At 47.5% G+C, this 21,012-nt stretch overlaps 1 protein-coding gene across 2 annotated transcripts in view; it reads right to left on the bottom strand.

The window, feature by feature from the left end:
* Positions 1 to 21,012, bottom strand: part of ADAMTS12 (ADAM metallopeptidase with thrombospondin type 1 motif 12) — a 286,218-nt gene that overhangs the window by 30,327 nt on the left and 234,879 nt on the right. For both annotated transcript variants that reach the window (XM_044233048.1, XM_044233057.1), the window contains exons 18-19: positions 14,579 to 14,789; positions 5,101 to 6,222 (exon numbers count right to left, since the gene is read on the bottom strand). In XM_044233048.1, the coding sequence (XP_044088983.1) occupies positions 5,101 to 6,222; positions 14,579 to 14,789 (1,333 nt within the window). The remainder of the gene's footprint in view (positions 1 to 5,100; positions 6,223 to 14,578; positions 14,790 to 21,012) is intronic.

The following is a 21,012-nucleotide window of genomic DNA, read 5'->3' as shown; positions in this document are numbered from 1 at the left end:
CTTGCATCCCTTCTCCCCTGTCCACTCTCAGAACGGTGTGTGTGTGTGTGTGTGTGCTCTCTGTACACATGGAAAACACAGTTCTGGGCTTATGTTTTTTAAAGTGTAGAAGTTCCATTTGGGACATCTTTGAAAGCTCCTTTTGATGAGCTGTAAATAAAATCCAGCCTCACTTTTCTCTTGCTGCTATTTCATCCTCCATATAATCTCGTGTGTCGCATTGGGCAGACTCTCTTGTTGGACGTATGTGTGACACAACACAGGCTCTGGGGAGACAACTCTACCACAGAATCACAGAGAGGGAAGAGGAGAACACAGCCTAGGGCATCGTATTTCCAACTGGCTCATTTATGGATGTAAGGTCTCCTCCAGCTTTAAGTTCTTTAGGATTTGGTACACACCTAAGTCCCTAACATCTTTGTTGTGCTGCATAACGCAGGTGTGTGATAGAGTCTGGACCACTGTCATAGGATGATGGCCCTGGTGGCCCACACGGGACATGCCATGCTCTCTCTCTGCAATGGGACTTGGCAGCTCTTCTCATCAAACAGTGGGGTATAACCCCCCAGCTCTTGAATCAAGGAAGTTTTTGTGACTTTCTTTGGCCAATAAAACCCACCATATGACATACCAGTTCTCAAGAGGACATGCTCATTTCAGTTCACTGTCTTGGACCTGTCTCTGCCATAGAATAAAACCAGGCTAGCCTCCTGGAGGATGAGAGCTCATGTGAAACAGAACTGGGTGACCCTGCTGAGGCCACCTGAGACCAGCCCTCCCACAGTCCACCCTCGGGTGAAGCTGAGATCCCTGAGCTCAGGCCCGATCATCAGAACCTCTCAGCTGACACACAGACTCATGAACACAACTCTGGGGTTTTGTGGTGGTTTGTCACCTGGCATTATTGTAGTAATGGGCACTGATACAGCTACATAACAGGTACCTTTCCTACAACTTCTCTCGCCTTCTGAGACTCAGGGTACAACGAGAGCTCTGCAGTTGGCCAGTCGTGTGATCTGCTGCAGTTTCCTAACCCCTGAGCCTATAAAACTGGTGATACATGAGGACCACAGACATTCACGCCCATGGTCAGGACCCTACAAATGTTACCTATTAAACACAACACAGCTGCAAGGTAAAAATTGTAAGTCCACCTTCTGGATATCAGGGGCCCAGAGTTAGAAGCCACATTCAAGGCCATGTCACTGTTGTTAATTTCATATATGACAGAGAGAAAAATACATTTGCCCAAACCCAGGAAAGGGCCTAGTGAGACGGAATTCCCAGGGTAGTGAAAACGTGGTAAATCTCAAGGGATGTCTAGGATTCTTTGAACCATAATTGTGTGGCAAATAAATGCGTGTTGTCTCTGGGGCTCTGACATTAGTCCTGCCTGTTTCTGATCCCAAGAGCAGACACTGAATTCCTTTTTGACAGTTTCTACGGAGGCAGCCAACAACAGTGCAAAGCGAAAGCTGACGTGGGGAAAATCATGGAACACAATAAAAGGGAGATGGGGCTCCATCAACGGTCACTTGTATTAGTTTCAAACTGGGAGTGGGGGATGAGACAAGAAAGGAGGGCCGTGAGGAGGCAAGGGACTTCACTTTGTCCTGGAAACCTCCCTCCTTGTTACAGCCAGTGGCCGTGTGGCCACCGATGTCCTAGGTCAAGGAGCAGGTTTCGGGATGTTCAGAGTTGCACCTAACAAGGAGGGCTGCATTAGAATCACGTGAAAACTGCCATGAATGGTTCTGGAAAATCGTTGTGTTGCATCGGTTTACACAACTGCACCGCTGACGAGTAACCGCCTGGCCCGGGGACTCTGACCGGACGACGGGGTGATTCAGTGGGACGTGATTTTCTGACCGCGGAAGCGCCACACCACGCACACTGCAGACTGGCTGGGTTTTCTGCTCTGAGAACAGATTCCAGAGCAAACACTGGCTGGGGGCTCCCTACGTGCCCCATATGCTCCCAACTACCTTACACAGAGTTAGTCCTCTTCCCCGCTAACGGTCTTTGACTTGGGCATTGTCACTGTCCTCGTTACACAGATGGGGAACCTGCGCGTGTGAGGACATGGACAGTGAGTGGCCACGCCCGGATTCCAGCCCAGAAAGTCTGGTTTCAAGCTATGTGCCTGTTGACAGTGTTAACTGGGTTTTTATAACCATTCTTTCATTTTTAATGTCACCATCTGAGGAACGCGTTGTGTACAATGGGGAGCGTGAACAGCCCTTCCACGCAGGGCAGAAAGTGGGAGGACACGGTGAGAGCAATTTCGGATCAAATGATAAGGAACTTTAGAAATTACTGCCAATCTTAAGGATCAGGAGTGCCTTTTTGGAAGAAGCAGCTCAAAGTTTGGTCCTGAAGAAAGGGGGCAGGGATTTGCAAGGGTAGAGGAGGAAGGGAAGGAAATTCGAGGCAGAGGGAAAAACAGAAACAGACTGAGCAGGAAGGAGGCTTAGGCAGGACCTGAGCAGTTTTGATCTGCTGAAGCTGAAGATGGGGAGGCAGCGTGGGGTCAGTGAGGCTCAGAATGCTGGATTATGTAATGCTGTAGAGACTGCTGGACTGTTGGAGTTGATTTATCAGACAACGAGGGGACAGGAAAGATCTGTGAGCAGGAGTTTGAAATGATTGGCAAATTCCTGCAGAAGACTGACTCGGCAGGCTTCCGTCTCTTGTGATGATGTGTGGGAAGCACTGCCGAGGGGAGAGACGGGGGGTGCGCAGACCAGCAAGGGGCCGGGAACAGTAACTGACGTTTGGGGCACTACTGGCATTCTGGACGGGACATTCCTTCCTTATAAGAGACCTCCCTGAATGTCACAGGGTTTTACCATCTTTGGGTTTCAGATATTCACTGTGGGTAGTGGCCCCCTCCAGCCATCACTGCAACAAATAGAAGCATCTCATCTTCTCCAAGTGCCTGCTGCCATTAGATTAGAAACATCTGGCCCCGGAACTAACAGGAAATAAAGAGGAGATGACAGAAATGATGAAGTGACACTGATTTGGGAAACTGTCTGGGTTTTTACAGGGATTGGGGAAGACTGATCTCAATGGGGTAATTGAGAGGCCATCCTAAAGAAATAGCTTCAGAAATGGACGGAACAGGGAAACCTGGGTGGCTCAGTGGGTTAAGCCTCTGCCTTCTGCTCACGTCTTGGTCCCAGGGTCCTAGCATCCAGTCTCACATCAGGCTTGCTGCTCAGCAGGGAGCCTGCTTCTCCTTCTGCCTGCCACTCCCCCTGCTTGTGTGCATGCTCTAACAAATAAATAAAATCTTAAAAAAAAAAAAAAAGAAGCGGACAGAATAAAAAAACCACAGGGAAAACCAAAGTTTTCATCCTGAGTCCTCATCCTCGCCAACAATTCTGTGTTAAAATATTTTGTCGGGCTGCCAGCGTGGCTCAGTTGTTAAGCATCTGCCTTCAGTTAGGACATGATCCCATAGTCCTGGGATCGAGCCCCGTATAGGGTTCTCTGGTCGGTGGGAAGCCTGCTTCTCCCTCTCCCACTCCCCCTACTTGTCTTCACTCTCTTTGCTATGTCTCTCTCTGTCAAATAAACAAAATATTTTTAAAAAATTAAAAAAAAATTGTCTCAAAAGATGTATAAAAGGGGCAGGCACCAAACCCTACCACAAAGGGAATTTCTGCCAAATGTTGATCTCTGTTCTTGTAATATCCTTTCGGAGCTCTGAAAAACTGCAGTGTGGACCAACACCCTTTTTCTAGCCAAACGACCTGGAATTAACAGCTCTCAGTTGCTTCATCACCGTTGCAAAATTTTGGGTAAGCTATGATGTATTCAGTAAGACATAAGACAGTTTACTTCTGTCAAAGACAAATGATGACATTTGTGATAAGTATAGCTTGATTTATTATAATTAAAACATATTAAGTTCTGGCCTCCATGATTATCTGAGTTAATATATACTTTTATTTTGGTTTAATTTACAGGTACACCTCACTTTACTCAGAAATAATGTATTTTTTACCAATGGAATAGAGTGGAGTTAGAAGGTTCATCTTCCAACTGACAGCTGTGTCCTTAGACAAGTCACTTTATTTTTTCTATTGCAAATTGGCATCAATGAGACCTTACCTGCTCCTCAGGACTGTTAAAAGGAGAAAAATAAGAGCTAGATATGAAAGTGGTTTGGAAATTAACATGCTTTACAAATTAAATGTACAGCGGTTATATTAGCAGCAAATACTTCATTTCTCTTTGGCCAGGGAGAGGAGCCGTGAGTTGTGATAAAAATGCTGATTAATTTAAACATGCGATTATTTTACCACAAAGACCTCTTTTGAGTTGTCAAATTATTTCAACAAGCTCATAGCCTGTGCATTCAAGATTCAAATGGGGAAAAATGATTTTGATGCTTCAAAGGACATTAATTAGTTCTAGAAATGGAAAAACACGTATCCAGCCAAAAAGCTGAAGCTTGAAAACAGGGGCCAACATTCTGTCGTCATATTTATTTTCTTCTTCTTCCATATTCTAATTCTTTTAATGAGCCAAAATGATTTGGTTTTCATGCAAGCAAACAGACCAACAAGAAAAGAAATCCCTTGATAACACTGAACTAGAGAACGCTTTTAAGGAATTTTACCTTCGATTCCCACCGTAATTAGGATTACCTAACAGATCTGGAGTCCCAGCATCAGCTTTCTGAGTGAAATGCCACCTGAGGCCCATTAAGGCGCTCCTCAGGTGTTCGCAGCTGGGGGCATGTTGCTCTTGGTCTACACAGGCACTGCCACAAAGCAGCTTCTGAAATGTGGACTGAGTTCTCTGCTCTTAACACGGCTAGCTTGCCCAGTCCTCCTGACTTAGTGCAGAGTTCTTTTCACTTTATCTCACTACATTTGTCCTCCTTTCCTGGAGAGTTTTTCTTCCCTCTCTCATTTTTGGAATTAGGGAGGAGAGAGAGAGAGGAAGGGCATGGATCCAATGGCTTCACGTTTTCTTCTACATCGGGCTGTATCTTAAACAAGCCCATTATGAAATCTGCGCCAGAATGCAACAGTCCTAGCTATTTCCCTACAGAGTCGGGCATGGGGTGAGAAATGGAACTCCTACCTCACTCCAGTTTCCAGCAATCCAGTATGCTGGGCTTCCGCCTGTCGAGAGCTCCTTGTAGTCAGAGGCGTTCAGCAAAAACCCCTCGGCAATCAGACTTGTTGCGTCTTCCTTGGTCAGGACCGGTCCGGAACCCTGTGTTAGATTCACGCTGCCTGGAAGTTCTGGAGGGTGATGGCGGACTGAATGTTCTGTTGGTGCTGGCTGGTGGTCTCCTCCCAGAGGGAATGGAGTGTTTGCTGGCTTTTCAGTGATCACCTCCGCACCAGGTGTACCACTTTTGAGAGTGGCAGGCCTGTGGCTGGGCAGCAGACCTTCCATCACAGTGCTGAAGGGTGGCCACAAGGACGCCCCCCCGAGATAAGGTGTTGGTGGAGGTCCAAGGGGGATTTCTGTACTTCTCACCACCGAAGCATCCTTTCCAGCTACTCTGATTTTGGTCCATGTTACAGAGTTGTTTTCGTTTTTGATCTCAGACTGTTCACTGTCTTCCCCTGAGCCACTGTGTATCTCTATCCCTGGTTCTTTGGTCAAGGTATTGTAAAATGGCGTCACTTGCCACGTCACAGGCTTGCCGGAAGATGGCAAATCAGAACCACTCACTGTTGTGGCGAAAAAATCTCCCTCTGAGGTAGGACCAGGGTGTGAATTGGGAACATTCCCTTCGTTTGGCTGGCTACTCAAAGACCAGGAAGTGGGGATGGGCTGGGAAGTACTTCCGGTGGAAAGGACATAATGGGAGCCCGGTTCGGTTTGGGGTGAACTATTCTGCCACCATTTGGCATCCATGTCTCCTTGTCCAGGGGCTGTGGTCGGACTGGGGCTGCTGACAGCCCCAGCGCTGGTGCTCATAGACTCGGGCACCGTGGACGTGCTCAGCCTTCCGGGACTGGATGGAGTTGGAGGGATGGGCTGCGGGGGGCCTGGCTCAGATGTTGGGAGATTTCGCCCACTGGGAATTGGGCCTTTGTGGGGTTTCAGAACTCTTCGGCTCGACGGGCACTGCTGGAGGCCACAAAGAGCTCGGCTGTTGGGCTTCCTTGTCACATCGCAAGGCTCGTCGTGGTTCTTGGCACACGTGACACTGCGGATCCGCACCCCCCCGCCGCAGGAGACAGAACACTGGAAAAGAGAGAAGGCTGTCAGATTAGTGGGAAAGATGCACCGGTTCTCAGGCTCAGGTTTACAGTGGGTGAGAACAGCCCTGATGAGACAGAGTTGTGCGACCCGACCGTTTTCTTCCCCTTTTACATTTGGTCTCTGAGCTCCTTTAGTTCTCCACGGAAATATGTGTCTCCTGGAGACCAGGTGGGGCTCGGGACCAACCTTTACTCTTCACAAACTAAACATACAGACGTGACAGAGTAAAACTGAAGTCTGCCAGGACTCTGAGGCAGGGAATGCGATGCGATGAAACGTGCGAGTCGCCGCTCTTTTTTTTTTTTTTTTTTTAATTTATTTGAGAGGGAGAGAGCATGAGAGGAGAGAGGTCAGCAGGAGAAGAAGACTCCCTGCTGAGCAGGAAGCCCGATGGGGGATTCGATCCTGGGACTCCAGGATCCTGACCTGAGCTGAAGGCTGTAGCTTAACCAACTGAGCCACCCCGGCGTCCCTCACCCGCTCTTTTTAAGAGATGATAAAATTATCTTTCCTTGGGTTGTGATGCTGTTAAATTAACATAAACTGTTTACATATTTTCTGGAATCTGTTAACAAACCTTCCCCTTTGATTAAGAAAACACACAATGTAACTAAGAGAGTCTCACCCAGGCACACAGGCTACATTTCCACTTGACTCTGTCATGTGGAATCAGAGTAAGAGGTAGACAACCGTCACACTCACACATGCACACAACATGTACACAGATCCAGGACTTATCCTGTGGAGGTAATCGAAGTAGAGAGAGAGCCTTTCCAAAGAGTGACTCCCACGGCATGGAGCCAACGTGAGGGGCCACGGCTGGTACCCCCACCCCGTGTCCCCTCCACGTTCTGTAGGGCACATCAAGACACAGGCAACTGGAGAAACTTTGGAGGAATCCTAACAGGACAGTCTTTCCTCAGGGCTCATGGTAAAGAATCTTTATTTCCTCAGTCTTAGCTGCCGCAAACCACACGTACTTGCTACATCACACGGAATTTCTAGATGTTTGGAATAATCTCTACTTTCACCAAATAGTTCCGTGTTTGCCTTTTCTTTCCAATTTTAAGTTGGCCACCAAATATACTGCCCTTAAATATGAACCACCAGGGGCCTTCATGGGCTCTTTCACATGTGTCCATCTTATATTCCTGACCTCAAAGTGGGTTTTTTTAAGAGCATGGGGACTGCATGATGCTTGGCAGATTTCAGCAGGTTCATAGCTACGATCCCGTGTGATACTGACGACCGCCCTATGAGATTTTCAAGGCAGGAATTAGGATTCCACATTCCACAGGAGAAGAACCTGAGACTCAGGGACTTGCTTGAAAGGTTGCCAGTCAGTGGCAGAGTAAGAATCAGATCTGTTTCAAAGCCTCCATGAAGTCTAGTGCAGCACACCAGACAGGTAGCCGTCCACTGATTTCATCTCTTGAATACAAACTCGATTTCTGAAAAGCTACCCAAAGGCAGGAACTGTTTCTTATTCAGAACTGAATTCCAGGTTTGTTCTTGGGACACATCAATCACTTAAAACACGTTAAGTGACTATTTCCCCTGGGTGGGGGGGGAAATCAGGAAAGAGAAAATTCTTCTGTGAGCTCAGGCATTTTTTAGCCTAAACTTCTTGCCTTCTCAAGTCCTATTTTTCGTTTCCTCTTTGTGGGAATATAATATAGATACATGGAAATCCCCCTTTATTTTGTTCCAGTGAAGCACCATTTCCTCCGATGTCTGCTAGCTCTGTGTGCAATCAGCTGCTTTGAAAAGCAGGACGTGCTTGTCAGCACAGGAGACCCAGGCAGCCGAGATTGTGCTCAGCTGAGGATTTGGGGCTCACCCCACTGCGGAGCCTGGCAAGGGCAGGCCGGGGCCAGTTACTTTCCTGGTTTACTACAGTATTTCTGCCTTCTTCTGTGTGAAGGTGCTTTAAAGCTCTGTCTGCTTCGACCTCCTCACTGCTTCTCCATTTGTTACATTCTAATCCAAACCCCTTGAGTTTTCAAATCTCCACTTTGGAAAATGATCTGGCCAATCGAACACTTCTCACGTGGCTCCGAACACATTCTTGCGCTACTTGCCTTTGGCAGACGGGGTTTCGAGAACTGATCCCTGAGAGAGGTCCCAGACGGTGCCAACGGTCATCAAGCGGCAGGTGTACCTCCCTTTGGATATTTTCTTTCCAAGAAACGTCAGAGTAGACAGCTCCGTGGCAGGAAGCTCCCTGGCTTTTCTTTTCTTTCTCTTCATTCCTTTATTTATTTTTTTCTTTTGGTTTGTCTTGACTCGAAATGCTTATAAAGCACAGAGACACACACCTGTCTGTGGGAAGCTAGGAGGTAAGCAGCTACCTGGGTGAAGTAATTGCCAACTTGTATCTAGAAGATACTGTGGCTACCCACAGATCTCACTGGTTTATTGCTAGATTTTTAAAGATTTAGATTTCCTAGGGTTAACAGATGGACAGAGACATATTTTTTAGAATTTATAAATTATAAGCATTAAATAACCTTATTTCCTACTGTGTAAATTTGCTCAACGTAAAAGAATAAAACAGGAGTGCATAAAATCTAACAGGTTGTTTAGTTCAAATATATTAAGTTTTTTAAAACAGAGGATTATTCTAGAACAGAGATCCAAAGTGGCAGCCTCAGGACCAAATCGGACCCACAGACATTAATTCTTCGGCCTCTTCTATCTTTTTGTCTCTTTCTTTCTTTTTTTAAAAAAAATGGGGGCAGGGAGAGGTGGAGGGGGAAGGAGAGAGAGAATTCCAAGTAGGCTCCATGTCCAGCAGGGAGCCTGATGCGGTACTTGACCTCATGACCCTGAGATCATGATCTGAGCCAAATTCAAGAGTTGGATGCTTCAGTGACTGCGCCACCCAGGCACCCTGGCTTGCTCAATCTTAAACAAGCAAACAGATGAGATACAAACACTGAATTAGTAGCCAACACCTAAAAATTAGCAGATCGCATATTAAAATTCCAGATTTTTAGCTTCTCTCAACAAAGCAGACGGTCTCCAACTCCAGGCAGATTTTCCAGATGGCAACTCACGATGTCCTTCTCGGAGCCCGGGGTTCTTATGTTCGCGGGCACACCTACCTTTTGTCCCCACCCGCTTTCCTCACCCACAGACCCTAAGGCTTCCAGGTAGCCCAGGGGCGCCACTCTTTAGGCCTGGGGCATATCGTGCCCAGCAGGACAGTGTTAACTGTCTACCAAGTATAGTGGCCTAAAAAGGAAATTGCCTTTTCTCATAGTCACGTGGGAACGCGCAGCACTGTTTTGTACTCATCCCCATGCTCCTTCCAAGGCATCTTCCAGCTGTGATTATCTCCCTGGGAGCAGTCAAGCCCCTTGCATGAGATAAACACTGGGCACGCCGCTGCCCGCAGAGCTCACCTCCCATCTCCACTGGTGGTTTCGGGACTCTCAAAGCCAGTATCTGCTGTGAGGACCTCGTGTCCTAACCTTATAATTTTGAACTGTGCACGGGGCCAGCGGCTCGTCAGTCTGTTACTGTCCTCCCTGGGGGTCATCGTGCTCTCACCTGTCACCTGTGGGGAGCCCGCTGAGACAGAGGTCTGCTGCTTAAATGAGTCAAGCCACCCACCTAAGGCGCACTATTGGGGAGGGGAGCTCACAAAGGTCTGGGAGCTGCGGTGCTAAGAGTTTATTCAAAAACACAGTCGGGCTCATCACAGAGTTTCAGCTAAAAGGACGAGGAGAGAACTAGCTAGTGCTTTGGCATAAAGACATTTATTGTACAGTCTCGGGAATTTATAAATGAATGATTGGATCTCATGCTAAAATCAGCTTTGAAAGTAAGCTGAAAAACATAGGTGGCTGTTATGGGTTGAACTGTGTTCCCCCCCAAAAGATATACTGGACTTCTAACCCCTGCCTAGCCCCTCCCCCAATACCTCAGAATGGAGACTTATGTGGAGATGGTGCCTTTACAGAGGTATTCAAGTTAAAATGAGGTCCCCAGGTGGGTCCTAATCCAATAGGACCGCTGGGGAAATTCAGATACAGAGACAAATAAATAGGGACAAAACCACTGAAGATGAAAGCAGAGATCAGGATGTCAACATCTATAAGCCAAGGAAACCAAAGGCCACCAGAAGATAGAAGGCATGGAACAGATTGTCCCTCACAGCCTCGAGAAGGAACCAACTCGGCCAGTACCTCAATCTTGGACTTCTGGCCTCCAGAGCTGTGAGACAATAAGTTTCTGTTGTCTAAACCACCCCATTTGTGGTTCTCTGTCATGATAGCCCGAGCAAACTAATATGATACCCTAATTTTAAAAAATATCAGACAGGAAGAAGAGAATCAGCATGGTCCCCGACTGGTTTTCTGTGAGTAGTTTAGTCAAAAGAGGTTGCCTGCTGAAATCTGAGAAGAACTGAGATGCTGGCACTTCCAGACATCCCTGCCACAAGAGGAGGTGGTCAAGGCTCCAATATCAGGCATCCAACACCACAGAAGTGCCTTGGACCTTAACTCAAACTGGGAAGTACCACAGGTAAGCGACTCATAGACCTCTCCTCGCCTTCCTGCTCCATCGTCCTTCGGTCTGCAGGCATTTCTGTCAGTCGCCACCCAAGGGTATTAATACCTATGGGAGTATTTAATACTAATACCAGTAAGTATCCAGGAAGTATCCGCCATTAATATGTAATTCAATATTGACTTGTGATTTTGCTGGGTCCTTTATATTTATACATACATTTGCCTCTTTGTTACGTGTCAAACATTTGCAGACCCTAGACCCAAGTCTTGTACTTTCGCTGCTCCATGTAGAAAATGGCCCTGAGCTTGAGGCGAGGGTCTAGATGAAAATGCAGAGGGGCAGAGACCAAATCTCTCAGGTATCTGAGTGCTAGCGACTGAATAAGGCTTGCAAAATCAGGGTAGTATAGAAGACAGACACTTACTTGTCTTCTTAGCTTGAGAAGGAAGTTACTGTTTAGCTAACACTCACTATTTGTGGACACCACGCAAAGAGCTTCTGTGGATTATCTCCAAGCCTCACATTAACCCTGTCTTTATAAATGAGAAAAGGCTTGGGGGGTATGGTTAACACTAGCTCAGGCCCCACTGTTTGGGATTGCCAGGGCTAGAAAACCAAGGAAAATTCTCTCCCATTAAATCTATTAGCCCAACTACCAGGACTAACAGGGGAATTCACAACAATATTAACCTTACAGAGTTATCTTCAGTGTTAGATGAGACGAACCGTATAATGTGAAAAGCACTCAAAAAATGATAGATGATGTTGTTATTCCTACCTATCTACTCTGCTAGGAAATGAGTGTGTCTACAGCTTGCTATGTCCCAGGCATTGGTCTAGTAAGAAGTTTGGAACTATTAACTCACTCCCATAGCTTCTCTTAAGTCTAAGAACTGCTGTTAGTCCTGTCTCGTGGATGGAGAAAACAAGCCACAGAAAACTAAAAAGAACCACATAGAAATAAAGTCACACATCTAGTTAAGTGGCAGAGCCAGGATTTGAACCCAGGGACCCATTCCCTGAAACCACGCATGCCCTTTACCCCCAGACAAGGCATGTCACTGAAGCGGTATACCTAATAAAAAATGGGGGCCTCAGAAATTCTGATACTCTCTTTACAACAGATTGAGGCCCCTTCTTTACCCCCAAAGCCTAGAAAGTAAGCTGGGTGAAAACAGGGCAAGATTCTTCATGAAATCCGAGATTGGGGGTAGGAGAGAGGGAGGGGCTGGTCAGAGTGGCAGAAAGGCCCCCAGCTCCCACTAAGTCCTAGCTCTGGGTCAGGGATGAATGTGGAGCCTAGCACAGCTGAGCTCACCCTTCTCCCATTGCTTGGCTTGGCAGAGGTGTCCTGGCAGGGAAGGGAAGTCGGCCCGGGGAGGAAGACTCTGCACGAGCCTCATAGTTCTTAGATCTTTTAGCCCAGTTACCTCCTCGCTTCCAATACCCAGAGTGACCCAGACAGCACAGTGCAGACCAAATCATGAAGTATCACTCAGCACGCTATACCCTACATTAAATAATGCCAATCTCAAGACAAGATCCGGACCATAAATACTATGATAGTAAGAAGACAGCCCTGTATCATCTCTCTCAAAAATGTATCTGCGGGGCGCCTGGGTGGCTCAGGGGGTTAAAGCCTCTGCCTTCAGCTCAGGTCATGATCGCAGGGTCCTGGGATCGAGCCCCACCTCGGGCTCTCTGCTCAGCAGGGAGCCTGCTTCCTCCTCTCTCTCTGCCTACCTCTCTGCCTACTTGTGATCTCTGTCAAATAAATAGATAAAATCTTAAAAAAAAAAAAAAAAAGAAAATGTATCTGGCCCTAGTTAGAATGTCAAAGACATTTTCTCATAGTCCAGGAAAGCTCATTAGAGGGCTCAGATGGATAGACATTAACGAGATAGCAGAGGGAAGAAAGGGAGACCCACTGGATGAATATTTCGATGTTGATTGAACTAAAAACACCTCTCATGACAGCATCCAGGGGCGCAGCCTTTCGGCTTAACTCCATCCAGTGAAGCCAGAAACTGAACCCCATGTCGGCTCACGGTACACTATGCAGTGGCCTGGATTTGGGACCACAGACCCAGGGACTTATCACATCCTGCCAACTTTTGGGTCCCTTGTTCTCCAGTTAAGTCAGGTCACTTTGTTCCCCATACACACGAACACAATAAGAACTTCTCGGCCAAAGATGTAACTGTAGTCCTTTAAAAAATCACGAAGAATCTGGCAGTTAGTAAAGTCTACTTGACAAGAATTATGGACCACTTCAGAAGAAGCCCAGACATTCCTGGTAAACAGATGTAATGGACCAGTCCCGATAGCTCATCCAGGCTGATTTTAACAACACTGGAATTTACAGCAGTCCAGGCTGGCAGGGGCCTAACAGGCCAGGCCAGCCATAGGCTCTCATAGTCCCCTCCCAGGAACAGCCCCGTTGCTGATATGTGCACAGATTCATAGTACACTATTAGTTTGCGGGTATGTTTTCTTTGCATTTATTCATCTCTCTTTCTCTTCTTCCTTTTTTTCTTTCATTCGTTCATTTTTTGGTCCCATCTGTCCCATTTGGCAGAGAGTTCTTATAACGCAAGAACCATACTTGCCATTTTCTTTTTCTTTTCACCTCGATGCCCATGAGAGTATTCTGCAGCAGATTTAAAAGCTAAATAAACCCAAACTGTGACTGTGAGCTAATGAAATAAAGTTCTGGAAATAAGGTCATCACAGCGGCTGTATGCATATGAGTGTTTTCTACTCTCAAACAGCTTCAGAAATCGCACCTTTGCTCATACGAACATTCAGATTCTTCTTCACAGAATACTTCAGAGTACCTTTATTAGTATAGAGAGTACTTCCTGCATTCTCCTGAATCAAGTATTTCCTATTTATTTGACGGTGAGTCCTAAGAGGAGTTCCTGCAACATTCTGGTCAGTGACTGCATTATTACCAAAAGGGACAGGGCTTTCCGAGGGAGCTCAGCAGAAGTCAGCAACCACCCATAAAGTCTGGACTGTTACTTTAAAAAATCATGTATTTTTGTCATTCCTGAGGTCACTGAGCTGCAGTGTGCATAGGGAAACAAAGCAAGGCCCTGGAGACTCCAGGACCTTTGGAGAAAAAAGGTCTGCGCTTCTACTCCAGACTCTGGGGGCACCAGGCATGACAGGACCAGGTTCCATGGTGACCTAAAGAAAAATGAAACTTGGGAGCTTTTCGTGACTTTCTAGCCCACTGATTTCTAAGTATACTTGGAGGATTTGATCGGATTAATTTTGGCAAAATGGAACAACACTGATTTGGAATTTATGCGGCAAATCACAGTACATGCTCTAAACCTCGGTCAGGTCTGGCCTTGCCCCATGCCGAACAGACAGACGATTTGAGGGGCTTCTTCAAGTCTGGGGCACACCGCCTATCCCTCTATAATTAGAGCAACACTCCTCCAGTTTTAACTATCACAGTTTCCGGGAAACAGAAATGTAAGAGTTTAGCAAACTAGCTCTTGGGGTGGGTGGGAGAGTCCCGATTTGCAACCAGTGGCTTAACAACGGGACTGCAAAAACCCTGACGATGTGCCAGTTAGCTGTTGCGGGCCTGTGCAAATGGGATCCAGCTCACCCCTCGCAGGTATCGGACTCCTGGACAAGAGAGAAGCAAATCCCGTAAGAAGAGAAAATAAACCAGATCAGATACAAGGCCCCGGGGAAATGCAGCGAACAGGCCAGAGGTGGCGGGCACCGGCCACTGCGCAAGTTTCTCTAGAGCCGCTCTGGATTGGTTAATGAAGAGGCGGGGGGTGATGACACGCACCTCACTCCAGTTGCCTACTGTCCAGTCTGACGGACACAAGATGTCTCTGTTGCAGGAAATGAGGGTCTTGGGCTTCAGGAGGTGCTGGCAGTCTTTAGCGGGGAGAGCCTGCTCATCAGAGCCCGTGGTCTGGACACACAGCACTGTCCGCTTCTTCTCTCCGTGGGGCCCACACGTGGCTGAGCATGCTTCCCACTCCCCGGCCCACCACCTGCAGACACACAAGGACACCAAAAGCATTTAGACATATTCAGTCCAGCCTCTGGAAAGAGGAAGTGGGAGCGGAAGTGCAGGTGACAGAGCTGGCCGCGGGGGGGGTGGGGTGGGGTGTCCTTGGAGACATTCCAGCCAGCTAGAGGAGAAGACAGGGCCACAGCTGGCTCGTCCAATCACGGCTCGAGTCCAGCAGAGCCCCTTGCAGGAGGAGATGCTACTTAAGAATACCTCCGAATGGGGGGGGGGGTTGGGAAGCCCTCTCCTTTTGCAGTCAAAAACACTGAGGTCCAGTTTTCTATAGTAACATGTCAAGCAAGTTTAAGCCTTACTTTCCTCATCTGTTAAATGGGTACAACACTACAGAGTTTCTATGAGTGCTGCAGATGAAACAAAATACCAGACTTATACATAGTGCACAGTACAGAGCCTGACACATAACAGAACCTGATCACCTGTAATTTACATGTTGTTATTTTGACGGTTGCTAGCGAGTAAAAGAATCACATAGAATTTAGGTCCCCTAGCTCTTCACTGAATGTTTTTCTGTTCTGCTGCGAAGCCGGTACTGAAACAATCAGTGATTTTCAGTTACTCAGGAGACGGTCAGTCAGAGGCACTGCCTTCATTCTCCCCATCGCCTGCAGTGTACCTACTACTAGTTTCACCGGTCCCTTTGATAAGAAAGCAAGAGAAAAAGAAGAAACAAAATAATTTCTTACTTGTCAGCCATTCTTGACAAGTCAAAGTGCTGACATAGTTTGCTAAGTGAATACTCTGGATTCATTGTGGACAAACAGGAACGTGAGCACTTTCTCTACCCCCTTATCCTGGATGACGTACTCCCGATTCTAAGAGGCAGACCGTGTGGCTACACAGAAAGTGGCAGAGAGCCCTCTCTGTTTCGCCTTCTCCATCACCATGTAAATCTTCTCCAGGACAAAAGAGAGAACAAGTGGACTGATCCACTGTGGTCTGGGTTCACTGCTGTTGCAACATACGGCCCACTTCTTTGGCTCTCTGTGCAGTAATAAAATGGAATGCTTCTGTTTTTCATGGGACAATAGTATAGCTCATGAAGTCATTCATTCCTGAATTTGGGGAGGACTTCTGTCCTTGAGATAGTATGGAATTTTGAAGGAGACAAAAGTAAGTACTGGATTTGTCTTTTTTTTAAAAAGTTATTCCTTGATTCTGTTATATTCTTCTTATTTTTAAGTTATAAAGATTACTTATTTATTCTTCAGTGTTGAACATCTATAATTAAGTAATTAAGATGAGTTACTCATTTATTTAGTAAGTAATAACAACACATATGGTTACTCCCTTAGGCCCTGGTGTTTATCATCTGTCTATCTTGTGTGGGTAAAAAGCTGATTTTGGAACCACATGATGTGAGAGCAACAGAACACCCACTTCAGTAATTATGAATCTAATCACTTTGCTCTACTGCTGACATGTCCGGGGGAAGCCAGACACATTACTGAATATAACATGTCATTCTGGAGGGCTTTAATAATCTGAGTGGACCAAAAAAAGCATAATTTATCAAATTACTTGCTATCAGGCTTCCAGCTCTGTCATCACAAAGTGATAATGAACCTCCTTATTTTCTTATTCTAGAATTTCCTCTACAGTCTCCTGGGCTGTGTTTGTCACTAGTTTAAACTGAAAACAGACCACCACCCCCACCACCCCCGGCCCAATTTAAATATCAGCAAGGTCTTCCAAGCCCAGGGCTCAGGAACTACTGTCAAGTTGTTTCCTGTCGTCCATCTCATTTTCTGATGTCTGCCATAATGCCAGATTTCTAGGAGATGTATAACAGAATACTGTTTTTATATTTATAGGACACATGACAGAAGGCTGTTAAAATGCCCTGAGGGATTGGGGAGAAGGGCAAGGTACTGCACAGAACTCAGCAGGACAAAAGCCCAGCCCGTTCACTCACCCCAACAAGACAACTGCTCTGGCTTAGTTAGCACAGAATTAGCAACAACCTTCCTGGATCTGTCCTGGTTTTGCTATTGATCTTTATCTTACCAAATGCTGATGACACTCCCCACACAACTGGGTAACTGATCTGGTACTGGTTTGCACTGTTCTTGAGACCCCCTATGGGGGCCAGTCTCAACATCCCAATGACAATGTATGAGTGCTGTGGGGGCACATGGGTGGCTCAGTCGGTTAAGCAGTTGATTTCAGCTCAGGTCATGATCTAGAGGTCCTGGGATGGAGCCCCATGTCAGGCTCAGCAGGGAGTCTGCTTCTCCCTCTGCCATGGCCTCTCCCCACCCCCCCCACCCCCCATCGTGCTCTCTTTCTCAAATAAGTAAATAAAATCTTAAAAAAAAAAAAAAGTCCTACAGACTGCAGACTGCGGATCTATCAACAACTGTCACCATAACAACACAGTGAGAGGCTTTAAGAAGGAAAAAATGCTACCAGTTGACAATGATTTAAAACGATTTGTTCAATTGCTTAGGCTTCCCTCTCCGTAAGTATAATCTTCAAGTTGTTTGGAGGGAGTTGCAGGAAATTGTTTCCAATGTAAGAGCAGAAGTAGGGGAGCAGAATGGGCTGTCTTCATCCCCTGAAGCTCCACAATGCGGAATGGCAGAAACCGCAGCTGCGAAACGGACACTCAGCTTGACGAGAGCATCTGGGCACCGGAAGGCACACCTGTGCTGGCCGGGACTGTCCCTCACCCACCGGTGGCCATGGCCACAGCCCTTCCTTTCTGACTGCCAGGGCTTCAGTACTGATGGTGGGAGAGGCGGCTGAGTCAGGGGTGCATTTGAGAATTTTGCTCCGAATCAACAAGCTGCATCCATCCCTCAGCTTAGGTAGCCTTCCCGGGGTAAACATATCACTTGCCTTGTTCCTATAATGCTGCTTTTAGAACGAAGAGATGAAGACATGTCTACTAACTACAAAGCCCCGAGGAGGGCAAGGACCACGGGGACAGTGGCCAGGAGGCACAGCTTTGGGTGAGGGATCCTCAGGCCTGGCTGCTGGTCCCTCCATGACAAGAGCTTGCCTCGCCCATGAATATGCATCTGATTGCCTGCCTGGCTGCAAGCTTCCTCAGGAAGCAACCTAGGTGTGCCAGTCGATAAATTCCTTGGCCATACCTTCCAGAAAGCCTCTATGCAATGGTTTTCCCAGATCTGCAAAGTCTATCGCTGGGTGGGGGCATCTCTCCTCTTCAGCTGCCTGCATTAGTTTCCTGGGACTGCCGCAAAAAATTACCATACAACTGGGGGCTTAAAACGAAAATCTGGTTTCCTACAGTTCTAGAAGCCAAATCTGGTTTCTTAGAGTCCTAAAGTCAGCGGGATAAAATCAAGTTGCTATTGGGGCTATGCTGCCCCCCGCCTCCGGCTCTACAGAAGATCTGTTCTTTGCCTCTTTCAGTTTGTGGGGTGCCGGTGGTCCTCGGCCTGGGGACCATCCCGTCAGTGTCTAAGGCTAGTGTCTTCAAATCTATCTGTTCTCTCTTCTTATCACCATGTGTGTGTGCATGTGGGTGCGCATGTGTGTGTGTGTGTGTGTGTGTGTGAAATTTCCCTCTGTCTCTTTCTTCTAAGGACCCTTGCAATGACATTTGGAGCCAAGTGGATAATTGCTGATAATATCCCCATTTCAAGACCCTTTAATTTAACAACACCTGTGAAGACCCTTCTTTGAAATGAGGTCACATTTGCAGGCTGCAGGGACCCAGAGGGAGACATCCTTCCAGCCTGTCCCATGACCACACTGAGGGTCAGCTTCCAGTCCATAGTGCTCAGCTGCTATCATGTAAGAATTCCTTCATCAAGGCTCCTCTTCCGTGTCCATGGGCTTCCCCCTCAGCTCAGCTCCTCCCCAAGAGTCCTTCAGCCTCTGGACTCTTGCTCCACCTCCTTCTCCCTCTCGCACCGGTACCCCTTACTGTAAAGTTACCTCCAACTAGAAATTCTTACAGCTGGAGTGTGGACACAGCTAAGATAATCCCCCTTATGGAAGGTGAATTTTGAAAAGAGTGAAGCCAAGTTTTCAGCCACAGGGGAATAAGAAAATGTCAGCAACAGATTGATGTCTGTTCTAAAACCAGAGCTGATATCAGAATCTTCTTTGTGTCGCTTTTACGTACATAGCCCACGTCCCTGGAGCTCTACCTTGGCCTCAGCAGGTTAGTGTCTGCATCGAGAACTTCCCACCACACCTGACACAGAGCTTGCTTTGATTCAGACACAGCCTGGGTGGGGGAGAGGGACGTGCCTGTCTTCGAACCTCTGCTGTCTATTAGTTGCATGGTACTGAGTGAGGTAAAGAAAATTTCTTGCTCTGTGAATCTGACATAATAATAATTATTTTTCTGAGTAGTTGAGAACAATAAAGAGAAGATAGAAGGTTATCTCTAAAACATCGTCAGAAGTGAAGGCGGTGCTGGAAAACCCCACTGTTTCCACAGCGCCTTGGTGGCCCAGTTGGTACGAGTCTGACTCTCGATTTGGGCTCACATCAAGGTTCATGAGATCAAGCCTTGCATTGGGCTCTGGGCTGGGCCGGGAGCCTGCTTAAGATTCTCTCTCTCCTTCTCCCCCTTTCTGCCCCTCTACTGCTCTCTCTTTAAAAGAAACAAAGCCCCTAACCCACTGTTTTTTTTCTACTCGACTTTCACATCACTTCTGTTTCAACTACTGTGTGGGTTTTGCACACCAAGCAATTCTGACCCTCACTGTCTGGGGTTGGCGCTGCCCAGGCAGGTCAAGGGCTCAGCGTCACGACGCTGCTTTCATCCCCCGCTCTTCTGGTCCAGGAGGTCACCTGTGACCTGTGGTTCTCACCAGCTGGCTACGAATCAGGGGTTCCCACAATCCCTGCCAAGGGCTTGATAATTTGCTAGAGGGGCTCACGGAACTCAAGAAAACCTTTTACTTACTAGAAAACTGGTTTATTATAAAAGGATACAACTCAGGACCAGCCCGATGGAAGAGACGCAGAGGGCAGGGTCCAAGAGGAAAACTGGCAGAGCTTCTAGACCCTCTTAAGGGCATAGTGCCACACCCAGCACCCCATGTATCTGGCCAGCAGGATGCTGTCCATTCCTCTCCAGTTAGGGCTTGTTTATGTTTTCTTTCTTTCTTTCTTCTTCTTCTTTTTTTTTAATGGAGGCTTTACTGCACAGGCATGTTGGATGAAATCATGGGCCATTAGTGATTAACTCAACCTCCAGTGGGGAGTGGCCATCCCCGGAGGTTGGGGGGCGGGGACCTGCCAAGTTCAAACCCTCTAGTCACAGTTCCCCATGTGGCCAGCTCTCTCACTCTGAGGCTGTGTGGTGGGGAGGGGGTGGGCGGGGAGGGGGGGGAGCCACGTGGGCACTTGGTTCACATACAACAAGACACAGCACTTGGGCAGCTCCAAAGGTTTTAAGAGCTCTGTGAGGAACCAGGGATGGAGATGGAATATCCAGCCTTCACCGACTCACAGTGTCTCAGCACTCGGTAAATGGTAACGGTTACATGCCTATAATCACCACTGTGCCCCTCGTGGGAAATAAGAGAAGCTTAATAAATACTTGCTGGCAACAGTCAGGCCGAGGGAGACTATGTAATACGATAAAAATGAGAACCTGAAAGCCAGGGACAAAATTAGAGTCCGGAAAGAAACAGCTGTGGTTTTAAGAGGGTATCTGACCCGTCAGAGAGAAGGTTTTGAAAAGGGAGGTGAGGATACCAGGCATGTGCGTTCCAGGAGCACAAGAGGAATTTACTGGTAGAGGGTCATTAACCTTGAGGAAGAGGAAGTGTGAGGCACCATGCGAGCCCCACAGAGCAGCGGGCTAGCCACCTTCCAGGATCCCGGATCTAGAACCAATATGGCGCAGGGAGTGCACAGCTCTAGAATGCTGGGTCTCCACCCAGGGTGCTTCTGTCCTCTACAAGACACTTGGCAATGTCGGAATATATCGCTGGTGGTGACAACCCGGAGGAAGGGGGGGTGGTAGTTGTTACTAACATCTAAGCAGATACAGGTCAGGGGTGCAGCTGAACGCCCTCCCACGCACAGGACAGTCCCCCAACCAAGACTTATCGGCTCCGATGTCCACAGTGCTGACGTCGGGAAAGCCTGCCCGGGAAGGCCACTCTTGCAGGCTGCCTTCCATGCAGATGGGCATGTGATCTGACAGGGGACACCATCGCGGCCCCGCATGGTGCTCTTAGGAAAGCTAC

Source organism: Neovison vison, chromosome 1, assembly GCF_020171115.1.
Source record: "Neovison vison isolate M4711 chromosome 1, ASM_NN_V1, whole genome shotgun sequence".
NCBI classification, from domain to species: Eukaryota; Metazoa; Chordata; class Mammalia; order Carnivora; family Mustelidae; genus Neogale; species Neogale vison.
The sequence above is the reverse complement of the archived record's forward strand: the minus strand, read 5'-3'. Positions and strand labels throughout refer to the sequence as shown.